The sequence below is a fragment of the Physcomitrium patens genome, chromosome 7 (assembly GCF_059467195.1).
Source record: "Physcomitrium patens ecotype Gransden chromosome 7, ASM5946719v1, whole genome shotgun sequence".
In the NCBI taxonomy this organism is placed as follows: Eukaryota; Viridiplantae; Streptophyta; class Bryopsida; order Funariales; family Funariaceae; genus Physcomitrium; species Physcomitrium patens.
Genome location: NC_143416.1, coordinates 1296741 through 1323262, shown reverse-complemented (window position 1 = coordinate 1323262; position 26522 = coordinate 1296741). Strand labels below are relative to the sequence as shown.

The 26522-nt window shown below is 33.2% G+C and overlaps 1 protein-coding gene across 1 annotated transcript; it reads left to right on the top strand.

The window, feature by feature from the left end:
* Positions 1-1148: 1148 nt before the first annotated feature.
* Positions 1149-4617, top strand: LOC112284381 (UDP-galactose/UDP-glucose transporter 7). Its single transcript, XM_024524130.3, has 6 exons — positions 1149-2383; positions 2697-2851; positions 2975-3299; positions 3502-3624; positions 3771-4033; positions 4209-4617. Exons 1-6 carry the CDS (start codon positions 2305-2307, stop codon positions 4362-4364), a joined length of 1101 nt encoding a protein of 366 aa, XP_024379898.1. The 5' UTR covers positions 1149-2304; the 3' UTR covers positions 4365-4617.
* Positions 4618-26522: the final 21905 nt, after the last annotated feature.

Genomic DNA, 26522 nt, shown 5'->3' with positions numbered 1-26522 from the left:
GGCGCTAGATCGACACAGCTGTGGTTCTTTTCAGTACTCACTAAAAAAAACAGCGACTCTATGATGTACCGCACACCATCTGGCTTCTGCGAAAATCCCGTAACTCATGGATGCACTGAGTACCAAAGCCAAGCACCGAACTCATGAATGAGATTCACCCAGACTACCACGCATAGTGTAGACAACTTTGTCTGAACCACGATTTCCTAAACTTTCCCTCTTCATAATGTCTCGAACCAAACTTCACCTCTGCGAAAAGCGAAGTAACGTGGCTAAACACTGGATGATGTTCCGTTGCCATCACCATCGTCAGGCCTCAAGTTCCATATCAGTTATAAATCAATCACCTACTTTGTAATCGATAAATAAAAAGGAAAAGCTAAAGAAGACAAGGATGTGTATACATATACATATATATATTTACTCACGATACATGTAAAATAGAAATGAAATTTAAAATAAATGTTTGTAACATATAGCATTCTTGGAGAAGGGGTCCTACGTGTTCTAATTGTCAGTGCATAGATGAACTCGTCCAGTGAAAAAATTAACAGGAAAAGTAATCCTTCTTGTGTGAATTAGAGAAGATACAATGATAGCAAAAATAAATCATTAGATTAAAATGTCTACCCGATTCTTAAAAAATCTGAAAAAAGCTCTCTACTCATAAACTATACTTTTCATATACGATGTCCCTTATAAAATATTTTCATCCCATGGAAATCAACATGGAAATGAATAAAAGTGGTTGGAATAAGATACAAAATATGTTTTTACTGTTTATGTGTACAATCGTCTATTTAAATAAACTTTTGTAACACATGCAAATGTATGAAAAAGAGTAAAATTATTTTAGTAGAAGTACAGGATTGGGTAACAAAGCAATTGTAACAATTTCGTCAAATTGCAATTTTCTTAGAACAACAACAACGAAATGATAAATACAATCGGGGTTTCGTAATCGGGTTTGTTTCATCAGGATTGTTCTCCCACGGCTTCGCATTTAGGATTTCTCCCTATCCCTAATCCTAACCCTAAATTTTTAACATTAGCGTTGCGGAGTGTCGTGCAAGAGCTTCCACGAGTTTTTGGGATCAGGAAAATGGTTGATGTGATGGCCACCGTGGTAAAGAATACAGAGTGAGTTGCAGATCTGCTACAGCGTCGCTACAGAGAGAGCCAGCAATTGGTTCAAGTGAACAACGATCGATTCTTAAAGGAGTTGTCCACTTGCACAATCGCTGAAGATTCACAGCAGCTGCTGAAAACCCTCACTCTCTTCACCTTGACAATCTCTGCACTTGGGTGCCGTGCGTGAAGCTCTGTAGAATGAGTTTGTGACGTGGGTTTCGATCGAACCCTAGATCCTGTTTGTTTGTCGATTTCGAAGTTGTGGAATGATCGACTCTCGATCGGCGAGATCAACCCATGCGACGAAGTTCACTGCGAAAACCTGTTCGCCGAAGTGGGAGACTGCGGTGGGCGCAGACTGTTGTAGTGAGTTCGGTTGCATTCGGTAGTCTGCCAGCTGCTATGGTTAAAACAGAAATCGTAACGAACTCCGCGCCCCTGCGCGGTTATCTTCGAAGCAACAACCATGGATTCGGGCGCCTGCCATTTGTCATCTGCCCAAGCGCGTATTGTGATTTTAAAATTATTAATTTGAACGTCACCAATTTTTCAGCCCATGTCGGTAGGGATACCATTCACCCGAAGACCCAGAGTACATTTCAGCGACCTTCCCACGACCCTCGATTTTCCGAAACCCACAGTGATCATCGTGGCTTTTACTCATGTACCTCGAAACTGTTCCTGTGGTTTCCGGCACGTTCCTGAACATCTTACACAAATGCTTGTGGATTCGCTCTGGAGGTCTGGTGTCAAATCGATCGAAGGTTGCACCCTTGCGGAGTTCTACTTGGTCTATGACACCTTCAACCTGAATCAAGCAGACTGTGACGTCGAAAGTCGAAAGAATGCTATCAAATCACCATAGTGTTGGTTATTACAGGGTAGTATAGATCTCAAGGTCCTCAGAGGGTTCATCGCCTTCTACCCATATAATGGGAGTTGAGTTCTACATTGGGCATCGAGGATTTAAGTCTTACCGATTTTGGAGTCGAAGTTTTTGGACAATAGGAGGTACTTTGGTTTTGTTGAAGCTAGAGAGGGCGCAAGAAAATGGGCAAGCTTCACAAGGTTTAGGCATTATCGGGTTTTGGGGTTTCGGAAATGGTTGACACTTGAGTCTCTCACGGGCCCAATCGTATTATTCATCGGAATTTGTTGTTAGGCATTTGAACAATGAGCAGCGAGGAGCATCATTCTGTGGAAGTGCCATCTCCTGATTTTCCAGAGACTGTCTCGGAGGATGGTGGATTTGGTAAGTTGTGCTTATCACGATGTCTGAGATTCCTCGTGATATCTTCCCTTTTCGCCTGTCGTGTTCAATGTTTTATTGCCACCGAAGGCGATCTGCATTGTGTAGGTTTCTTAGAAACATAAATCCCAACAGTGGAAAACTGCTCTCACTGAGTGAATATTGAATTGTAGAAACTAATTCAAGCTGCTCTTGCTATCATTTACAGTCACGACCTTGCAAATTCCGATGCTGTAATTTACAATGTGTGGATTATAAGACGCTGCAGCGAAAGCTCATAGTTATGGTTGTTGTTCTTCACGTCCTGAATATGAAGGGAAGAAGTCGGTTGGTGTGGATGAGAAGACTCAACTCATGGAAGAGGGTTCTGATCTCAACAAACCCTTGGCAAAGGATGCTGAGCTTTGGATGAGTATTGCCTCTGCGTGTGCTTATGGGCTAATAGGCCTACTCATGGGATTTTTCAATAAGGTGTGCTAGACATTCGTCATTGAATGTTCTACTTTTTCAATTCAGTCTGTGCTGACATTTCCAGGCGTGCACTAAGATATGCCGTTTAAACTGAATCTGGAGCATGTGGTGTAATGTTTCCAGGCGGTTTTAGAGGACTGGCCATACCCGAATTCTTTCCTGACGCTGCAGATGGCGGTTTCGATCGTCATTGTCAATGTGATGCAAGTGTCTGGTTTGACCACCGTCCAGCCGCTGCAACTAAACGCGGTCAAGAACTTGTTACCCGTGGTGTTTTTCTACAACACAAATGTTGCATTTGCGTTGGTAGCAGTGAGGGCTCTAAGCATACCCGTCTATCATGTTCTGAAGCGTCTGACTCCTGTCATGGTGCTGGCGGGTAAATTCTTGATTTGGGGCAACACGACGTCCATCGAAATCGCGTTGTCTGTCTTAACTGTTGTGTCAGGTGACTGCTTTCGACCGGCGTTGCTTATATCCAACTTTTGTTCTCACTGGGAATGAAATCCAAAGAGATCGTTTGCTAGCGTCGTTTAATCCTTTCACGGTGGGTGTTTTCTCTGTGGAGATTGCGTAAGTTCACAATAATAGCAGTATATTTAGGTCCGATATGGTATATAGGGGCTGAATTTGGGTTTCCATGTCATCAGGTTGCTTGATGGCTGGCCTCGGAGATTTGAGCTTCGATTTCAGTGGTTATTCTGCGGCGCTCATGAGCTGCGCACTGCAAAGTACTTACTTGATACTCGTTGAAAGATCTGGTACTGAGAAAGGTGAGTTATATTCCCTACCTTTAGTAAGACGTGAGTGTTGTTTCAAAGTCGTCGAAGAGATTAAGTGGGTTACACAATCGATTGATGATTCTGGTGTGGATTGTGAGTTGAAACTCACGAACCAATTCTCGTCCTGTGAACTGCAGGATTCAACTCAATGGAGCTGTTGCTCTATAATGGAATGCTCTCTTTGCCTGTCCTCCTTGCTATTACTCTGGCAACAGGAGAGGTATGGGACTCTGTGGAGAGCATCCAATACCAACTTGCGGAGAATGCCTTGTTCCTGCCTCTCCTCATTTCCTCACTCTTAATGGGCTCGTTACTTAATTACTGCTTATTTCTGTGCACCCTGTGCAACTCGGCTTTGACAACCACCATTGTCGGCACACTTCGCAGCGTTTTTGGCACGGTATGTCGACTTCCTTTCAGAGCTAAACTTTTTTCTCCTTTCTTCGACATACAGTATACATTTTCAACTTGTCTCGGTGACTAAATTACAAACATCGTAGTTCAAACCTTTTCAAAAACATACGATCGAGTTTGGATTGTTGTAGATTTTTGTAAAACCATCTTGTGTGCCACAGGTGGCTGGATTTTTTGTCTTCGGAGGCGTCAAGGGCACAGCCTTCATGTTCCTTGGCGTGACATTCAACACGATAGGGGGAGTAGGGTACACAATTATCAAGTACAGGGAGAAGCAGCCCAACACCTCGCAGAACAGGGTTAGGCTTGAGAAATAGCTTCAATAGAGGCTGAACATCTCGCTGCACTTACTGCTGATCGACAAGTAGTCGGAACAAAACTCCTCTCCTTCAAAGTTCAAATCTGAAGAATCTCAGTTGGGTACAGACTTCGAGGATTGTATCCGAACTTCCTGCTGTTGCCCGATTCAAATGTTTTAGGTTAGAAGCTCAGACGTAAGAAATTCAGCTTAGCAGTTGCATTGTTCTTCGTGTATATTCGTATTTATATATTCATGACGTCTTCGAGCAACATGCCTGAGTAAATGGTCTTACCTGCAAGTCCCAGTCCCCACAACGACAGGCTTGAGCTCTGAACAAATACACAATCAAACGTCTTCATTATCGGTCTCTGAGATTTAAACAGCATTGAAATAGTAGGAACAACCACATTGCTAACATCAACTCTTTACGAATTTGTATGGAGAAGAGCTAACTGGGGCCATCCCAGTGTGTGAATCTTCGCATGTTACAAACTGGTATGTTTCTTTGACGCAACAAAACTTGCAGAATTGGTGTGATCGACGTCATCTCTGGACAAGGTTTGGTGTTTAACATTCTTCGCAGCTTATAATTTCTAAAACATGTTTTTGTGTAGGGACAGTTTAATGCATGGATATAACAATTTCAACATAAATTTTCATCATTGATAGCAAAAATGTTGAGCAGTTATTTCTTCAAACTGTTTTAACAACAATTCAAAACCTAAAACATTTGAAAGAACAGGGAATTTGATTTGATTTAATGACTTTTCAATCTTAACCATTGAAATAAAGTACTTCTACTATTTCTTGGTTGTTTTTGTTTTTTTATGACTCTTCATTGTGATATTTATTATCAAAGATGCAGCCATTTTAGAAAACACATTAACCAAAAGGAAAGAATCTGAATTTGAAAAATATATTTTATATGCAATGAATATAAAAGAAATGAGTATCTTAAAATTAAATTAGAATTAGATTTTAATTCAATTATTGGCATTTTTTATATTTGTTATTCCTAAAACTATGGTTTATGTAAATATAGTATATAATATCTTATTATTATTTTTTAAACAATGATATTTATTTAATCATTGATTTATTTTTATAATATTGATATTATAGATAACGATTCAAGTTAATTAATTGTTATAACCTATCTAATTATTTATTGTAGAAAATTTTGTTTAATGCAACAAGAAACTAAAAATGCAAAGATTTTGTTCAAGTACAATATGTTTAATAAATATTTCAACCATGTATATTTTTATGTCATAGTTTTTTTAAGATAGATATTTTAATCCAAATTATAATATTAATTGATTATACTTAATACACTATTGGCATCACACATTATAATATACATAAAAGTATCATTAAAAGTGATTTATATTTTTAAGTAATTATATCAATTTTTACAAATTTTTCATATGGTTGAAATCATGCTTATAAGTTAAACAATATATATATATATATATATATATATATATATATTTATATATATATAGAAGCTTTAAATTAAAATAAACAATACATTTTAGATAAAAACTGATGTATTGATAAAAGTCTAATAAATTATTATATTTTTTATTTATAATTTTAAAATAAAAAATAAAATTTTTCATTACAAGCTTTACATGATTATTATATATTACATTGACAAATAGTGTAAAGCACTTATATAAAAGATGAATTTACATTATTCATGTATCAAGGCCATGAATTATGAAAAATCTCTAAAGAAACAAAAAAATCTCTTATTATTTGATCATTATTTAGGCCATTGTAACTTTATTCAAATAATATATTTGAAATACCATTAAGAGTAGTTCCTACCTCCAATAATATCATCAAACATCAAGAATTTCCTCTAAGGCTGAGATTTCAAATGCATTATATCTTGCCATTCATTTTGAGGAAGAACATGTTATTCTTGAAGGTCTCCATCACTATTACATTGTCTTAAGAGCTGCAAAAATTGCAATGACTTATCAAGTAATTAAAGAAAAGTTAGCTCTTATATTCAATCTATTGATTGTTAACCCTCCACATTTTTAATGCTAAAAATATAATAAAGTACAAACAAAGATAGAAGATAGAATGTAATCTTTATTGAATATAGTTTTTTTAATGTAATTTCTTCACTTTTTATCTTTACTTTGTTGAAAGTCATTAATGAAAAATATTAACCTTTTTTACTATATTTATAAGATTTTTAGATGATTTCTATGTGCATTCACTAATATTATATTTACATCAATGTACAAGATAATTTAATCTATTTTGGAGTAACTTCCTATTTAAGACCTCTTCTATTTCAAATTTTTAATTATTGTCCACTTTTATAAGAAGAAAAGGCATCTATCTTCTTCTAAGTATATCTATTGTCTTGTATGTTAAAGACAAATTCTTCATGCAAATGAAGATACTAATAATAATAAAAAATCTTTTTATAGTACTATAAAGAAGTGATTAAATTCTTTATAAAGAGAGATAAAAGAAAGAGATTTTGATTGATTGGTGTAGCATTTGATTTCTATTGTCACTAATTATATGTATTTGGATAATAAAAAACATATTAGATTAGTTGCTAATATAAAAGTTAAAAAAAATATTAAAATAAGTATCTTCAAAGCTTGAAGTATAAGCAAGAATAACATATTGGAGCCAAATATAATGGATGAATCTTAGAAAGTGAAATTTCAAAGCCATAAAGATTGCAAACTTTGGTATGTGATTTCTAAGCCTTTCATAGAATATGCATATTGTTTTCATGAACATGCAATATGTGGCAGTTCTTGCAAGTACCAAATTGCTATTCTCTTTGATTTTTTTCTTTAAATTTTAAAATGGATAATTGTAAAAAACTATAGGATACACTATGGTAGTAAATGAGGAGGTTTAGAAGTTTTAACTATACATTTTATTCCTACAATCAACAATATTTTTGAAGATGATAAAAACATAAGAAATAAAAATATGAAAAAATATTTTGTAATTAAAGAAGAAATAAAATTTCTTAAAGAAGAGTTGAATTTGTAATAAATTATAGAAATGATTAAATTTTTTAACAAAAAAAATTGTTAAAAAAATCAAAGATAGAAGATGTAGTAGCTCAATATAATCTTTTATTACTAAAAACAAAGATGAAGACATTAGTATGTTGTTGATTAGAAATACATCCTATTTTATGTATTCAAAAATATGATAGATAATCCAAACACTTTAATAAAAATAAAAAAATAAAAAATTACATGAAGGCATATATAACAAAATAATATAGAATTTTATCTTCAAATATAAAAATAAAAATGGTATATGATTTTAAATTATATTAAATTAATTTTTTTATATTATATATTAATTTTTTATATATAAACTAATATTATTATTTATATTTTTTAAATCTGCAAATATTTATATATGTATGTATTTTCTTACATTATGCATATATGATACATTCTTAATTGATATAATTCAATTATAATATGCTAAAAATAATGATTAAAGGATCTATTGAAAATATATATATTATAAATATTTATTTATCATTTACCAGTTTTTTAGCATCTTCCTAATCTTCTACTACTTTTTTAATCTTCCATTATTCTTAAAGTAAATATTAAACTAAAAGCTTGGACTCTATAGGGGCCTATTAAGCAAGTATAGAACTTTTCAAAGAATTCTAGATAATGACTATCATACAACAAAACTAAACTTGCTTTAGTAATAACATATTTTGTTAACTTCTTGTCATACTGGCTCTTTCAATTTTATTGCATTATAGTATCCTCTCTAAGGTCCTTTTGTATAATTCTTCTAATAAGGTGATTTGATAGATCATCTTTGATATGCTCTCCGATTCTTCTTCCCTCTTAGATTAGAGAATTCTAGGCATTGGTAATATAAATTCTACCAATATTATAGATTGGTGACTATATGCTAAAAATATGGCCTTTTCTCTATTGTTGTTTTGTAAGCAAAATCATACACATAATTGGTAGCAAAAAACTTTACATCTCAATTAATTTTATAGGCTGTTATTATTTTATTGAGAATCTTTTTCATGTGACATTTGTTTAAGATCCAAGAATTTCTAACATCATTCTTATGGACTTCTACAACCATTGCGAATTTTGAAGTGACCATAGTCTTTAGTATCAATGGACTTTATCATTGATCTACTACCATCAGCTACATTTGATGCTATCTATTTTTTCACAAGGGCAAGTCTTCTTACGAGAACATGGAGTCTTTGATTGCAAGTGGGTTGTGAAAAGCACAATATTTCCCAAATAAACTCAAATATAAAAAAATTTAGCTTAAATTAAGCTCAATAAAGTTTTTTAAAATTTGAAAAAATGACAACCAAATCAAAGAAAAAACAGTTGGCCTTTTACTACAACTGTTGCCTTCAAAACCTCTATCTATAAATTAGCTTGGATTTTCCTTCTCACAACTCTTTTTCTTGCATAATAAGTCTTATTAGAAAGCTAACAACAAGATCCAGGTTTTTTTATAATTTCAAAAAAAATGATGCAAATAGAAGAAATGATATAAAAAATTCTAAATTAGTCTTGAATTTTGTTACATAAAAATTCTAGCAATCTTTCTTCTATAAGTTTGTATGAATCTCTTTAGTCACATCTTCTTTTTTTATATACTAGGACTTATTAGAAGGCTAGCAACAAGATCTAACTTCTCTTAAATTTTCAATTCAAAAAGATAAAATTACAATAAGTGGTTTAGAAAACTCCAAATAAATCTTGAATCTCACCTTTCAAAAACTCCAGCTACCTCCTTTCTCACACATCTATGCAAAAAATCCACTTAATTTCAAAACCTCCATCCTAACATTCTTCTAATATCTACCTTGAACTCTTATAGAATCATGTATCTATCCTAAATGACAATACTCTCAAAGCTTGAATAATCCATTCAAGTCAATAATCTATTATTCTAAATTCCATTCAAATTTGAATATGTATTAGCATTATATTTTTTTTTCTTCCTATAAGTAAAACTAATTATCCTCAAAGTAATTTTGATGCACCAAAATTAAGTGCATCACAATAACATTATTGTGGATTAATTTATAAAGATGGCAAATTTTGTCTCATGCAAAAAGGTAATTTTTAAAGAAGAAAAAATAAGGCTCTTTATTGATAATATATATTGATATTATGATCAACTTGATGAAATAATTTTTTATTAAAGAAATTTATTTATAATAAATTTTTGAAAATCTCTTTTCAAAATATCGAAGGTAGATATCAAAAAAAGTTTACCTTCGATCTTCAAACCAATGGTCAAACAAAATGAGTCAATCAAATTTTGGAGAAGTATTTGTAATGTATCATCAATTATCAACATGATGATTGAACCTTATATTTATTTTTAGTAAAGTTTTTTTACAATAATATTTTTCATGCATCAACTCAAAAAATACTATTTTATGCCAATTATGATTACCATCTAAAGTTTGATTTATTAGGTACATTAAAGGATAAAAATCCAGTAGCTACATATCTTGCATCACAATTATTATAGCTCTAGTCAACTTTGAAGTTCCATTTATAAGCAGTTCAAGATTCTTACAAAGCATCTTTAAATAAGTTTAGAAAGAAATTTTCTATTTTTAAAGTTAAAAATGAAGTATGGCTTCTTCAATAAAATATCAAGACCAATTGATCTTGCATTAAGTTGAACTACCAAAGATTGATGCCATTTTATATTTAAAAGCTAATCAATTCAATAGCTTATTGGTTGGAACTACCTACACTGACTCAAAAAACTATTTCAATATTGATATATTTTGGAAAGAATAGTATATTTTAAATGAATTATAATGAATAATGAAACATGATTTGTATAGCAAATAAAGTATTCTTTTACAACTACCAAATGAGCCTAAGTTGAAAAGAATCCATCAAATAATTGTAGAGCTATGACTAATCCAATTTGGAATAGTATTAAAGTTTTTTTTTTTTGAATGTGGTATCGAATTACATATCAATACTTTGTAGGACCTGCTTTTGCCTTGATAACTACTTCCAATCTCCTAGGCATACTTTCTATTAACTTTTGGCACAAAATTACTTCAATATTATTCCATTTTCTAGTTATTTTTTTTCATAATTCTCAAATTTTCTTTGGTTTTATCTTTCAAGTATTGAGCTGACTTTCATAAACATATATTTACTATAATTATTGCATATGTGATATGAATAGGTGGAATTAGATAAAAGTAGATTAATTTCATAATATCTTTTAGAGAAACTCTCTAGAAGCTTTATAGATGCTGCTTTGACTTTACATGTGTTTATACTTGATTGATAGGATAGAAACTTGGTCAACAAATTAACTACATGCCACACATGTTGGTAGCTTATAGAATAAGCTAAATATGTGGCATCTACATAGAAAACTTTCCTTGCGAGTTAAGATACGTTTTATACAAAGTCAACATGTTTTTGGAGGTCCTATAGAATGTTGCTGCGTAGCTTCTAGTTACATAGTATATATAGAGGCAAGAGTAAGCCCTCTTCATTCTTATCAACTTCTTCCTTGCTTCTAGTGTAGTTTGAAGGGTCTCTAGTTTTCTTGTCTTTTGGCAATAGCCATTATAGTTTCTTTCTTAATATACATATTGAATTATTTCTATTTTGTCATCTTTCTTTGAGAGAAGTTTCACTTATTTATTTATCTTTATCAAGTTCTTATCTTTAATAGATTAACAAGAAGACACTTACAATATCAGAGCTTTGTCTAATCTTGATTAAGAGTGGATTACCTCTTTCGCTTGATAAGACATAAGCGTATTAGAAGTTGCAGATTACCCTCTTCTAAATTGATATTGTTCTTAACATTTTCTTTGTTTTCAAGTCCTCTCTTCTATTTGTCTTGAGCAATTTTAGACATCTTTTTTTTTCTAAGTGTTATCATGACAAAACTTGTTGAAATAAAGAGTGCAATGGCAAAAATACAAGAACAATTGAGGGAGTTAATGCTTGCAATGCATCAGCTCAATTTACCACGACAAGGAGCAACAAAATTGGCAGAAAGTGAAGATATAGAAACGATTGAAGCTGCTTCAATATCTGTACCAAATCATGTCCCTTCTCCTATGGTAGAACGTCCTAGTGTTAGAGAACCTAGAATTGTCCTATCTAAGAAGTTTGATGGCACTAGATCAAAGTTTAGAGGATTTATGAATCAATTATAACTTGTGGTTGAACTTCAATCCCAAAGCTATCCAATTTGAGGATCACAAGTTAGATTCATTGGTACGCTTCTTTCAGGTTCAGTATTATCATGATTTTCATCTTTTTTTTGAATGATGAGATCCAATAATGGATAATCTGGAGGCTTTTTTGGGAAAGTTTTGATCCATGTATGGAGAACATGATGTAATTCGTGTTGCAACCAACAAGTTCCATATTTTACGATAAAACAATCGATCAATAACATTGTACGCTGTATAGTTTTGACAACTTGCAACTGATACCAAGTGGGATGATGCTGCACTTGTTAGCCAATTTCTCTACAGATTACAATATGAGGTAAAAAAATTAATGCTCAACTTACTTGATCTTTAAACATTGAGTCAAGCAATTGACTTTGCTATGAAGTGTAACAATCATCTTTTTGAATTTTGATCTGAGAACCATGTAAGTTGAACTCAACATTACTATAATTCAATGGTAACACCACCATCTGTTCAACACATACATTCGAAAGTAGAGGATATGTAAATTGATGTGGTATGTTTCAAACCTCTTACTAAACAAGAAAAGACTTGTCATCATCAAGAAGGATTGTACTTATATTGTGGAGAACTAAGTACATTGCTCAACATTGCCCAAAGAAGCGACACAACTATAAAATAAGGAGTACAGCAATGAAAGAAGATAGTATGTTGGAAAATGAATTTGTCTAGCTACAATAGGAACTGTGCGGCTGGAACCTTGTACAATGTCTAGTGAAGGTCCTATTCTCTCCTCAGAATCCTCTCTACGTTTAATGATAAATATTATTCAAGAACTTAATCATTACAAAGCCTCTAATTTACTAGATTCAAGAGCCTCAGCATGTTTCTTAGATGAAGAATTTGCTAATAGACATACCATACTTTTAGTAAAGAAAACTAAACATGTTCATGTAGAAATCATAGATGGTCATCTATTATCTTCATGAGATATTACTCATAAAGCTCTTCCTATAGAAGTAGCAACTAATGGTCATAGTAGCTTTGTAATATTTAATATCATTAGATCTCCCTCTAATCCATTCATTTTAGGTTTATCATGGCTAAAAAAATATAGTCCTAAAATAGATTGAACTTCTCGTAGTCTTGACTTTTCTGAAAGTATAACTAAGAGTGTAGTTAATCAAGTAGAAAGTCATAAGTCTAGCACAATTAAACTTGTATTTGTAGAAGCAAGAGCTTTCTTGCTTGTTACAAAAGAAGGATCACTTTGTCTCATTTATGCCACACCTGTTTCTACTGGTAGAAAGACTTCAAGTCACATTCCAAACCAATATCAAGATTTTCAAGATGTATTTGAGAAGAAAAATACAGATACTCTTTTGGAACATTGTTCCTATGATTACTCAATTGACCTTTAAGAATGAACACAACCACCATTTGGACCAATCTATAATTTATCACAAAATGAGTTGGCAGAACTCAAGAAGTATATTGAAGAGAATCTATTTAAATATATAATGCCAATATAAAAAAGTGTGTATTTTACACTACTCAAGTCGACTTCTTAAGATACATCATTTCAAATGATGGACTTATGATGGATCCTAAGAAAGTTCAAACTATTATAGATTGGAAGATTCCAAAAACGGTAAGAGATGTCCAATACTTTTTGAGATTTGCCAACTACTATTGGATCTTCATTAAAGACTTCTCTCAAGTTGTAGCTCCACTTATCCATTTGACTTGTAAAGACAAACTTCAATAGAATCAAGAAGCGGAAGTAGCATTTGAAGCTTTGAAGATAGCTTTTATTTCTGCAGCAATCTTGTATCACATTGAATTTTCTAAGCCATTTTTTATAGAAATAGATGCATCAAACTTTGCTTTGGATGTCGTATTGTCACAAATGGAAAGAGATGATAAACTTCACCTAGTAGCTTTTCATTCCAAAAAATTTTCAATAGCCGAGATCAACTATGAGATCCACGACAAAGAACTTCTTGTAATCATGGATTTGTTTCAAGAATGGCGCCATTATCTAGAAGGTACTTCTATTCCAATCATTCTATATACAGATTACAAGAATCTTGAATATTTTATGTCAACATATATTTTGAATCATCGCCAAGCTTATTGGAGTATGTCTTTATCAAGATTCAAACTCAAGATCACTTATCGATCAAGAAAATAACAACGTTTATCAGATGCACTCTCTAGACGATCTTACCTTGCAGCAAAAGAAAGAGATGTTGCTTTTGATTAGTAACGAATAATTGTCTTGAAGCCAGAGCATCTTCATCTTTGAATAATGAAATCAACACTAACTGTTGATTCAACTTTCATTAAGTAAGTTCAGTCAAGTATGTCTTTTGATCTTCTTATTTGTGATATTAAGGAAAATCCTTCAAAGTCTTATGATACTTCTAAGTTTGAATTCAAGAACAATCTAATATATTTTGAGGGATGCTTATATGTTCTAGAAGGTGAAGCTCAATTACGTGTTCTTTAAGTTTATCATGACTTTCCAGTAGTAGGATATTTTGGATACAATAAAACTTTAGAACTAATATTCAGGGACTTTTGGTGGCCCCAAATGTAGAAGGCAGTCAAAGATTTTATACAATCTTATAATGTTTGCTCAAGATCAAAAACTCTTCGACATTGACCTTACGGACTTCTTCAGCTATTATCCATTCTAAATCAACCATGGTCTTCTGTTTCTATGGATTTCATCACTAATCTTCTAATCTCAGGTTCATATGACTCTATATTCGTGATAGTAGATCATTTTACCAAGATGGCACATTTTGTACCATGTACAAAATCTATCACAAGTGAAGAAATAGCTAAGCTCTTTCTTAACAATATCTATCGCTATTATGGATTATCGAAGGATATTATATCAGATAGGGGAACTCAATTTGTATCAAGATTTTCGCTGACTCTTTTTAAGATTCTAAAACTAGATATAAAACTATCTTTGGCATTCCATTCTCAAATTGATGGACAAATAAAGCATGTTAATCAAGTTTTGGAGCTGTATTTAAGATGTACTATCAACTATCAATAAGATGATTAGATAGTTGTTTTACCATTGGCAGAGTTTGCTTATAATAATATAGTATATTCTTCTATAAAATAAACACCTTTCTTTACCAATTATGGTTATCATCTATGACTTGATACTTTTAACTTTTCAAAAGCTGATAATCCTGTGCTGAAAGATTTGGCAATTCATTTGTCAAAGCTACATGCAACAATGAAAGCGCAGTTAAAAGAAGCTCAAGAACAATAAAAGATCATTGTGGATGTCCATCAAATGGAACAACTACCATTCCATATGGGTGACAAGGTATGGTTACTTCATCGTAACATCAAGACCACTCATCCTTGTGACAAGTTGGACTATCTAAGGCTTGGACGATTTTCTATTTAAGCACAAATCAATCCAGTTGCATATCATTTATACCTATTGGAGTTAATGAAAATCCATCTAGTATGCCACATGTCTCTTCTTGAACCATACAAGACAATGGACATACCAAGAAGAAGACAAGCTCCACCTCCTCTTATAGAAGTGGACAATAATAAAAAATTCAAAGTGGAAGAAGTTCTAGATTCAAGGTGGCGTCAAAATAAATTAGAATATTTTATCCATTGGCGTGAATATGATATTAGTGAATGCACATGGAAGCTAGTAAAGAATCTTGCAAATGCAGAAAAGATTATAGACGCTTTTTATAGATGACATCCATCAAAATCAAGATGAAAATCTTTCTTATAAAAGAAACAAGATCTAGGCAAGATAACATTTTATTTTCAATCTTTGTTTGTAACTTCTTTATAGTTGTGATGCTAAGGAGATGGAGAACCAACAACTAGCGGATTTGACTCAAGAGCCTTCGTTTGTTGACCTGCCATATGAGACATTATGATTGTCACAACCTTCAAGACGATGCAATTGAGATGAAGTTCATCAAGAATAACATGTTCTTCCTCGAATAGATGGCAAGATACAATGTGTTTGGTATCACAACCTTGGAAGGGACTCTTGATATTTGGTGATTTTACTAGAGGTAGGAACAACTCCTCACAATGTTCCAAATGTTTTATTTGAAGGAAGTTATGAAGGCATCAATAATGATCAAATAATTAGGTGGTCTTTCCGCCCTGATATGGGAGACTATTGATGGTTGAGAGGTCCTATCAATCATCTTCGAAGAGAACAAAGATCAAAGTATGTGACAAATACAGTTCGTCGCATCTTAAACTTCCTCGATATGTGATCACCATTCCTCATGGAACTTGTTCTTAGAAGGGGGAGTAATGTCACGGACATATATTTATTGTAATTTTTACTTAGGTGATATGAATAGATAGAAATAGGTAAAAGTAGATTAATTTCATAATATCTTCTAGGAAAGCTTCTTAGAAGCTTCATAGATATTGCTTTGACTTTATATGTATTTATACTTCATTGATAAGATAAAAACTTGGTCAACAAATTAATCACGTGCCACAAATGTTCATAGCTTGCGGAACAAGCTAAATATGTCGCGCTTAGATAGAAAACTTGTCTTGCAAGTTAAGATACGTCTTGTGTAAAGTCAACACGTTTTTGGAGGTTCAATAGAATGTCACCACGTAACTCTTAGTTACATAGTATATATAGAGATAAGAGTGAAGCCTTCTTTATTCTTGTTAATTCTTTTCTTGCTTCTAGTGTAGTTTCAAGGATCTCTAATTTTCTTGTCTTTTGGCAATAGCCATTATAGTTTCTTTCTTCATATATATATATATATATATTGAGTTATTTCTATTTTGTCATATTTCTTTGAAAGAAGTCTCACTTGTTTATTTATCTTCATCGAGTTCTTGTCGTTGACACTGATATTTGAGGTACTCCCAAAGATGTTCAATGGAATTAAGATTAGGAGACTAAGTAGGCCAATCTATTACTTTAATTCTATGATGATCAAACTACTTCCATGCTAGTTATGAATTATACTTAGAATCATTATCTTGCTAAAAAATCACCTCATTCTTAGAAATGTCAAATTTTTTAATATTAGGGAGCAAGTTTTTTTCAAGAATTTCCATGAATTGCTTAACATGCATCTTTCCTTCAACCTCTACCATCCTCTCAACTCCATTCCATCTCCTACAATCTCATACCATTATATTTTCACTGCCATGCTTAATTATTTTTTGGATTTTCTTCTCAAGTGAAGACTGATTCTTTTATTTCTACATCCATTTTTGTAATCTGACTCAAATCTATTGATTTTTGTCTTATTTCACCAAATCACCTTCTTTCAATCTTCTATAGTCCATTCTTTGTACTTTAGAGCAAAATCCAAGCATTGTCTCTAATGGTGGATAGATAGTAGTTGTTTTTTTTTTTTTTTTTTTTTTTTTTTTTTTTTTTCTTTCTTCGTTATGGCTTTTATATTCTATTTTTTGAAAATATTTCAAATGGTTTGGATTGATACATGGTTATTAATAATATTTTTAAGATTTTTAGCAACCTCAACAATATTTTCAACCTTCTCAATGTTGATTTAGCAAATGATTGTCCTTTCATCTACTATAGTGAGCTTCTTTGGTCTGCCTAATTTAAAGTTCTTCTTATTAAAAGTCATCTTTTTTGCTAGCCTAGAGATAGTAGCTTTACTACAACCAAGTTCAAAAGCAATTTGGCTATAAGATTTTTGAGAATGAAGAAGAACAGAGATGATCTTATCTTGGTGAGAGCAAGGAATGGGTCTCATAGTTGTTCAAGGAATTATCAAAGACATAAGAATTTGACAAAAAAATATGTCAAGATTAAAGACAAAAGATGAAATTCATAGCAAAAGTGGTTCCAAAGACTCCTATTTATATTATAATGAACGTTACAGAAGTCTATAGTATATTCTATGGAAATTTTTAGAGGTCTAAAGAAGCTTTTAGAAGTCTAAAGAGACTTCTAGAAGCTTATGGAACTTTTTAAAAGATTATGGAAGGTTTTGCAAGTATATAAAAGATTTTAGAAATTTGTAGAAGCTTCTAGAAGGTCCTAGAATGTGGTAATTTGAAATATATCTATGCTAAGAATTATAATTAAGAATGGTGCTTTAATAGCTATTAATAAATATTAATGATATCATTAGATTAGTAATAATATTGTCATATTAAATCTGATGATGATAGAATGTTGCAATGTTGAGTAATTGATAGAATCCAAAAATTAGATACCACATTCAAAAAATTATTTCAATACTATTTTAAAATTATTTCAAATTAGATTGATCATAGCTTTGCAATTATCTAATAGATTCTTTTCAAACTAGGCTCATTTGGTAGAATAGAAACTTTATTTACTATATAAACCACATATCATTATTTACTATAATTTATCTGTAATACATCATTTTTTCTAAAATATGTCAACATTGAAATAGTTTTTTGAGTCACTGTATATCTATGAAGGTACATCTAATCTTTCATATTTCTCTCTTAGAGGCTTATATAAAATCAACTATTCTAAAAAAAATACAACCATCATTGTTTTTCATTGAAATAAATAATCATATGAAATATGAGGTGGAAAAAGTTTTTATGTGTTGTCAAAAGAGAGATAAGTTGGAATACTTTATTTATTGGCAAGGCTACAATATCAATGAGTGCATATAGAAACTAGCAAAAAATTTAATTAATACACTACAAAATATACAAGAGTTTCATCAATACTATCTTCAAAAATCTAAATCTATTTTAGAATGACTTCTCTATGAAGTTTCTATTAGGATGTTGTATATAAAACAAAAAAAAAATATTATTCAAAACAACCTTAGAGTTTAATGTATCTATTATATGATCCAATATATCAAATTGAATTTTTTTAAAAAAATCTTTAGATCATGAATTTCAAATAGAATTAGAGTTAGAGTTTTCCTTATTACACCTACTAAATCAACCATTCTAGCTCTTGCAAGCTTTGTAAGATCATCTTTAAGATAAAGTTGGATTGTTTCAAGAAAAAAAATATCCATGCTATAGTCAACTCAAATAAGAAAACTTCTAAGATGATGCTTGAACTTTAATCATTCTATTGCAAGTTGGTGCAATAGAATCTAATTGAGCTAAAGTCACTTTTCATGGATGTTTTGAAGGCCTTAATGCTAATCAAGTTCAAAGAATAGGTCTTCTATGACTAGATGAAGGTGGTCATTATCTCTATGTGAGTGGAACTATCTATTCTTTGAATAGAGATTAATAGATAATATATATATTATAGCTATTATTCAAAAAATCCTTAAATTCTTATAAATGTAAACTAGATACTCTTTGTGGAATTTGGAGTTTGAAAAAGAGATGAAATTATAGATATCTAACAAAAAGATTCTAAAAATATTTCAAATTATTATAATAAAAGGTTCTAGAAGATTTTTAGAATATTTTAATAGAAGATTTTAAAAAGATATCTGAAATATTTTAGAAGGATCTAAGAGATTTTCAAAATATTTCAACAGATTTTAGAAAGTTCTAACAAGATTAAAACAATTTTCCAAGAAAGATCCTATAGTTGCTTTATCTCCAAGTAATATAAGAAATTTTTGAGAAGCTTCTTAATACCTAGTATATATTAGAGTTGAAGCTGAGCAGATCCTTAGTCTTAACAACATGTATCTTCGAGCTTTAGCTTATCTCTCCTAGTGTTGATCTTATATTGATCTAATTTAATCAAGTTTACGCTATCTTTTTTATTAAAACTCTTTTTTTCAACTTCTTGTTTGATCATCTATATAGTGCATCCATAACATCTTTGTTATTAGCATCTTTTAAAATATTAATTCTTATATGTAATGGCTTAATCAATAAATTATTTTAATAAGTCTAAATTTAATATTATTAATAATAAATCTTTGATTCTATCTTTTAATCTATATTTAAATTTATTGATAAGAGCTTTGTCATTCCAATCCAAGTCACAAGAAAGGTTTTGAAATTTAGTCTTATATATGATAGCTAAAAGTGATCTTTGTTGTAAAAATAATAATTTTGACACAACTATCTTATCTTAATTTTTTAAAAATATAGCTATAAATATCTCTAAAAATAAATTAAGATCACATAGGAGTTGTGAATTATTTTTCATTAAAGACAGAAATAAAAAAAAACAATTTTTGATAAATGTGTGCATCTGAATTCAACTTAAGTAAATCAATCAAGATATTGGAAATAATGTAATCTTTGATAAAGCTTGATTTATTGTAAAATCCTCAAAATTTTAATCTCGATGCATCAAACTTCTTTGACATACTAATCTTTGCCTCATTCATACTTATAATAGCAAGACTTCTTAGATTCAATTATAAAGTTGATCTACTTATTTTTCTTAATTGCACAATTTTTTGATGTAGATATTAAATCTTATTATTAACTTCTTCTATAGGTGTGGAAATAATACCTTTATGATTAATGTTGATAATGTATGAAATTTCCACCTAAAAAAATATAAAAAAACTTATAGAGATTTGTAATAGTTATAAATCTATTATCACTTTTTTCAATTATAGCATCTAAAACTTTTCTTTCTATTTCTATAACACACAACTTTAAAAATTGAACAAATTAAATTAGAAGAGAATAATCTCCAACTTCTAATATAAAATAATTTTTTTACAATAAAGGTAGTTAACTTTCTTTGAAGAAAGAATCAATGTTAGAAAAAAAATGTTACTTTAAAGCTAGATAGTCTATAATCTTTAAAATACAACAAAAGAAGTAAAATAATCTATTCACTTCTAAAAAAATAAGAATAATGAATTAGAATTCTTGTCAAATTATCAAAGATATGAATCACAAAAAATCAAAAAAATAATATATTCTTAAGTTATTTAAATATAATAGATAATTATTTTAAAATAGTATAATATTAAAACTAAAATAGCTATTGTTAAAGAGAAGAAGATTAAAGTTTCTTATAATAAGATTAAGAATAAGAAAGGCATTCATAAGAATGAAGAAGGCTTCACTCTTACTTCTATATATACTATCTAACTAAGAGCTACATAGCAATGTTCTATAAAATCTTTGAGAGAAGTCTAGCTTATAAGATAAGTTTTCTATATATCCGCTAGATAATTAATTTGTACTATAAGTCACCAACATGTGCAATGCATAGCCAACTTATTAATCAAATTTTCAACCTACCAATGACTTACAACCATGTATTAAGTCAAATCCATATCTATAAAGCTTCTAAAAAGCTTCTCTATAAGTGTTAGGGATATAGTCCTTAGAACCTTCTAGAGACAAGTTTCTAGAACCTTCTAGAGACAAGCTTCTAGAACCTTCTAGAAACAAGTCTTTGGAACCTTCTAGAACCTTCTAGAAGCAAGTCTCTGGAACCTTCTAGAAGCTTCTTAGTTGGTAGAAGATGTTAGGGACATAGTCCTTAGAACCTTCTAGAGATAAGTTTCTAGAACCTTCTAGAGACAAGCTTCTAGAACCTTCTAGAAGCAAGTCTTTGGAACCTTCTAGAAGCTTCTTAGTTGATAGAAGTTGCTTGAAAAACTTCCTAAATAGGAGTATATATTGGAATCGAGGCTGAAGAGTTCTTCAGTCTCGACAACACATCTCTTGGAGCTCTAGATCACCTCTCTGGTGTTGTTCTTGTATTCATCTGATTAATCTAGTTCTTGTCAGTTCTTCTTGAACTTCTTGTTAGATCTCAAGTCTGTATTTCTATGTCCATGACAGCTTGTCAAGACTTCACTCACCTCAGATATCAGAGCTAGTTTCTTCTTTGTTAGAGTGTGGATTACCCCTCTACTTGGAAGTGTACTAGCATTTTAGAGGTTGCAGATTACCCTCTTCTAAACTGATACTTCTTTTGTTACAATATTGGAGTCTTATTCTTCTTGGAGAGAGTGTATTATCCCTTTTCTTGAGGCTCTTAAGGCATTTTAGAGGTTGCGGAGTACCCTCCTCTAAACCAATATTGTCTTCTTGTAGAGTCATTTCTGTCCTTTTTTTAGAATGGCCGGGGGCCAAGACATTATATGACGGAAAGTTCAGAGTCCAAGTTAGATGCTATCATGAATGCCTTCGCTACGTTATCGCAAAGAACTGCAGAGATTGAAGGAGTCGTGGCAAGGCTTCATAATGATGGAGCATCTGGGATGGCACAATTTAGGTTGCACCAGCCTCAAACTTTTGCACTTGGAGAAGCAACTTTGCCTCAGGTTCGACAAGCACTACTGGTTCTATAACATAAGGAGCCCCAAGTTAGCCTTCCGGACAAGTTCGATGGTACGCGTTCCAAGTTTCAAGGATTCGTCAACCAAATCAGGTTGATAACAATTTTACAGCCCGAATGCTATCCAACGGAGGAGTCACGTGTTAGGCTTATTGGAACCTTACTTACAGGACAAGCTCTATCATGGTTTGCTCCTTTGTTTGAGAAACGATCGTCCATACTAAACAACTTTGAAACCTTTTTGGAGGCGTTTGCGGAAGCATTTGGTGAACACGACAAGGTTCGATGGGCTACAACAAAGCTCCGGTCACTACGATAAGGGATGTGTTCTACATCAATCTATGCATTGGACTTTAAGCAATTAGCATGCGACATCAATTGGGACGAAGAAGCGTTGATGAGTCAATTCTATTGGGGTTTAAGGGATGATGTGAAGGATTTGCTGTTAACTCTTCCTGATCCACAAACGCTCAACGAAGCTATTAGCCAAGCTATGAAGTGCAATAACCGCCTATTCCAACGTCGTCAAGACCAACGTTCAAGACAACATATAGTTCGCCACACTCCAACTATGTCGGCAAGTAGCGTGAATTCACATTCAGATGTAGAAGATATGCAAATTGATGCGATACGTGTCAAATCTCTTACTCTAGAAGAAAAAAAGCAGTGTATGGAGGAAGGTCTATGCTTGTATTGCGGTGAAGAAGGCCACAAAGTTGGAAACTGCCCAAAGAAGCAAAATCGACGTATTATCAAGACTAGGGGCACATTTATTCAGAAAAACGAGGATGCCCAGCCACAATAGGAATCGTGCGGCTGGACAGTGCAATATCACAACAACAACTAGGTTCCTTTCTTTCCGCTCAACCTGCCATTTGTTTTACAATCCTTTTGCTTATTGGCCCTCAGAAACTGAGAACCTTAGCATTATTAGATTCAGTAGCATCTGCTTGTTTCTTAGACGAAGAAGTTGTGAAGCGTCATAAGATCCCTTTAGTACAAAAATCCAAACCTATTCACATTGAGGTCATAGATGGACGACCTTTATTGTCTGGTAGTGTCACCCATGAATCAGAACCTATAAAAGTGACGTTTAAGGGCCATAGTAGTCATATTATTTTCAATATTATTAGAACCTCATCAAATCCTGTTATTCTTGGTCTTTCCTGGTTGGAAAAGCATAACCCATCCATAGATTGGAAGTTGCGGAAGATAACCTTTCCCACAAAACCACCCAAGAGCAAGCCTAGTAGAAAACCCCGAATAGAGAAATCCTTATTTATTGGAGCACGAGCATTTATAAGATCGTCCAAAGAAGGCACACCGTTTGTCATTCATGCGACTCCAACTACCGGGGAGAAGAACTCGATAGCAAGTATATCGGAGCAATATAAGGATTTTAAAGATGTATTTCAAAAGAAAAATTCCGACATGCTACCGGAACGCAGACCATATGATTGCGCCATAGACTTGTAGGAAGGAGCACAACCGCCTTTTGGCCCAATCTACAATCTATCGCAGACAGAGTTGGCAGAGTTGTAGAAGTACATCGACAAGAACCTAGCCAAGAACTTCATCCGTCATTCAAAATCGTCAGTTAGAGCACCCATCTTATTTGTGAAGAAGAAAGATGGCTCATTGTGGATGTGCGTGGACTATTGAGGCCTCAACAAGGTAACAAAGAAGAATCGTTATCCGTTACCCTTGATTTTTGGTCTCTTAGAACAACTTGGACATGCAAGGATCTTTACAAAAATTGATCTAAGGGGAGCTTACAACCTCGTACGAATCAAGGAAGGAGATGAGTAGAAGACAGCATTCCGTATAAGGTATGGCCATTTTGAGTATAATGTCATGCCCTTTGGTCTTACCAATGCTCCAGCTGTCTTTCAACATATGATGAATGACATTTTTCGAGAGCACCTTGATGATTTTGTTGTCATCTATTTAAATGATATTTTGATATTCTCCAAAAATGAAGAAGAGCATGAAAAACACGTTCGTTTGGTCTTGGAGAAACTACGCGAGCGAGGACTATATGCCAAGTTGGAGAAGTGTTTATTTCACCAAATAGAGATGGAGTTTTTGGGGTTTGTTGTGACTACGGAAAGCTTGAAGATGGATCCCAAGAAGGTGGAAGCAATCGTGTCCTAGGAGGTTCCGAAGACGGTTAGAGACATACAATGCTTTCTTGGTTTTGCTAACTTCTATCGGATCTTTATCAAAAATTACTCTGAAGTTGCTGCTCCTCTCATTCGGTTGACATGCAAGGATAAGCTGGAATGGGGACCTCTAGCAGAGAAGGCGTTTCAAGACTTGAAGATCGCATTTACTACGGCTCCAATCTTGGTATATCCAGACTTTACAAAGGCCTTTTATTTAGAAACTGATGCTTCAGATTTTGCTTTAGGAGCTGTACTTTTACAAATGGGAGAAGACAAGAAGCTCCATCTGGTTGCATTCTATTCTCGAAAGTTCTCTGCTGTTGAAATCAATTATGTCATCCACGATAAGGAACTTCTTGCTATAGTAGATTCTTTGCAAGAATGGCATTACTTTCTGAAAGGAGCTGCACATCTAGTGACCGTATACACAGATCACAAGAATTTGGAGTATTTCATGTCGGCTCGAGTTCTAAATCGACGTCAAGTTGGGTGGAGTATGTTGCTATCTAGGTTCGATTTTATTATCACTTATCGACTTGAAAAGCAACAAGGCCTATCTGATGCCTTATCCAGGAGGTCGTATCTTGTACCAAAGGTTGGAGAAGTAGCGTTTGATCAACAATGTACGACATTGTTGAAGCGAGAGCAATTTCAGCTTTACGCTACTATTTTACTAATTGATGCTGAATTCTTGAATCAAGTACATGTCGTGACTATTGAAGATTCAGTAGCCATTGATATTAAGTAGCATGCCAATGACGACAAGTTTAAGGTGGAGGGAGATTTTTTATACTTTGAAGAGCGGTTATATATCCCAAAAGGACCAACACGACTCCGAGTTCTTCAATCTTGCCACGATTTTTTAGCTGTGGGACATTTTGGATTCAACAAGACCTTGGAGCTTATTTCTCGAGATTTTTGGTGGCCCCAAATGTGGAAGGATGTGAAAGATTTTGTCCTCTCCTGCGACATCTGTTCAAGATCCAAGAATCCTCGGCATCGCCCTTATGGACTCTTACAGCCATTGCCGATTCCACGTCAACCATGGTCTTCAATTTCCATGGACTTCATCATGGACCTACCATCATCAAACACATTTGACAGCATCTTTGTCGTGGTAGATCGGCTTACAAAAATGGTGCACTTTGTCCCTTGCAAGAAGACATCATCCAGTGAAGTCACAGCAAGGCTCTTTCTCGATAATGTGTATCGTTATCATGGACTACCAGATGATATCATATCATATCGAGGAACCCAGTTCGTATCAAAGTTTTGGAGATCTCTCTTTGAGATACTGAAGGTAGATATCAAGCTTTCTTTGGCTTTTCATCCTCAAACTGATGGCCAAACGGAACGTATGAACTAAGTCTTGGAACAATATTTACGATGCAACATCAACTATCAGCAAGACGATTGGACCACATATCTACCGCTAGCCGAGTTTGCATATAACAACACCCTCCATGCGTCGACTCAATACACACCATTCTTTTCCAACTATGGGTATCATCTGAAGCTTGATTTATTGAGTCCATCAACAAATAACAATCCAGCAGCTGAAGGATTTGCGAAACAACTATTAGAGCTTCAAAATACGTTGAAGCTTCAATTACAATCCGCTCAAGAATCCTACAAGGCGTCTACAGATAGATTTCGGAATCAAGCACCTACTTTCAAAATTAGAGATAAAGCATGGCTTCTTTGACGAAATATCAAGACCAAGCGATCATGTGATAAGTTGGACTATCGAAGATTGGGACCATTTATCATTCAGAAGCAAATCAATCCAGTGGCGTACCGTCTGGAATTACCGGCTTCTATGAAGGTACATCCAGTCTTTCATGTTTCTTTGTTGGAACCTTATCGAGAGTTGTCTTTTCCTAGAAGAGTACAATGTCCGCTACTTAGTATTAAAATCGAGAACCACGAGGAATACGAGGTTGAAAAGGTACTGGATTTACGACAAAGGTGGGGCAAGTTGGAGTATCTTATTCATTGGTGCGGCTACGACATTAATGAGCGAACGTGGAAGCCAGCTAAAAATCTTGCCAATGCGCCGTAAAAGGTACAGAAGTTTCATCAACAACATCCTCATAAACCTAAGTCGGTTTGACGATAGCTTCTTTTTGAAGCTTGCTCACCCAAGAATATAAGAAAGGGGGAGAGCACTACCAAAATTCGTAGTTGATGTAGTTATTTTCTCCAAGATAAAATAGAATTTTTTCAGTAGCCATAGTTTGGTCTTCTGATATGGATAGCCAAGAGATAGATACTATGCCAGTCAGATTATCTCAATCGACTAGCTCACGAAGGCGACCCCGAGATGAAGAACCACCTACACCACGACGACGACGGAGGATACCAAGTAACCGATCACTGGTGATTGTATTTGAGTCCGAGCCTGCTTACGATGGTCAGCTAGAAGGCATATTTGCAGGACAATTTCACAATGAAGACATGGAAGTTCATGCTTGTTTAGAAGTTGAAGGAGTGGGCCACTATCGTTGGCTTCAAGGGCCGATGAACCACTTACCTCGTGAACAACAGTTGGAATTC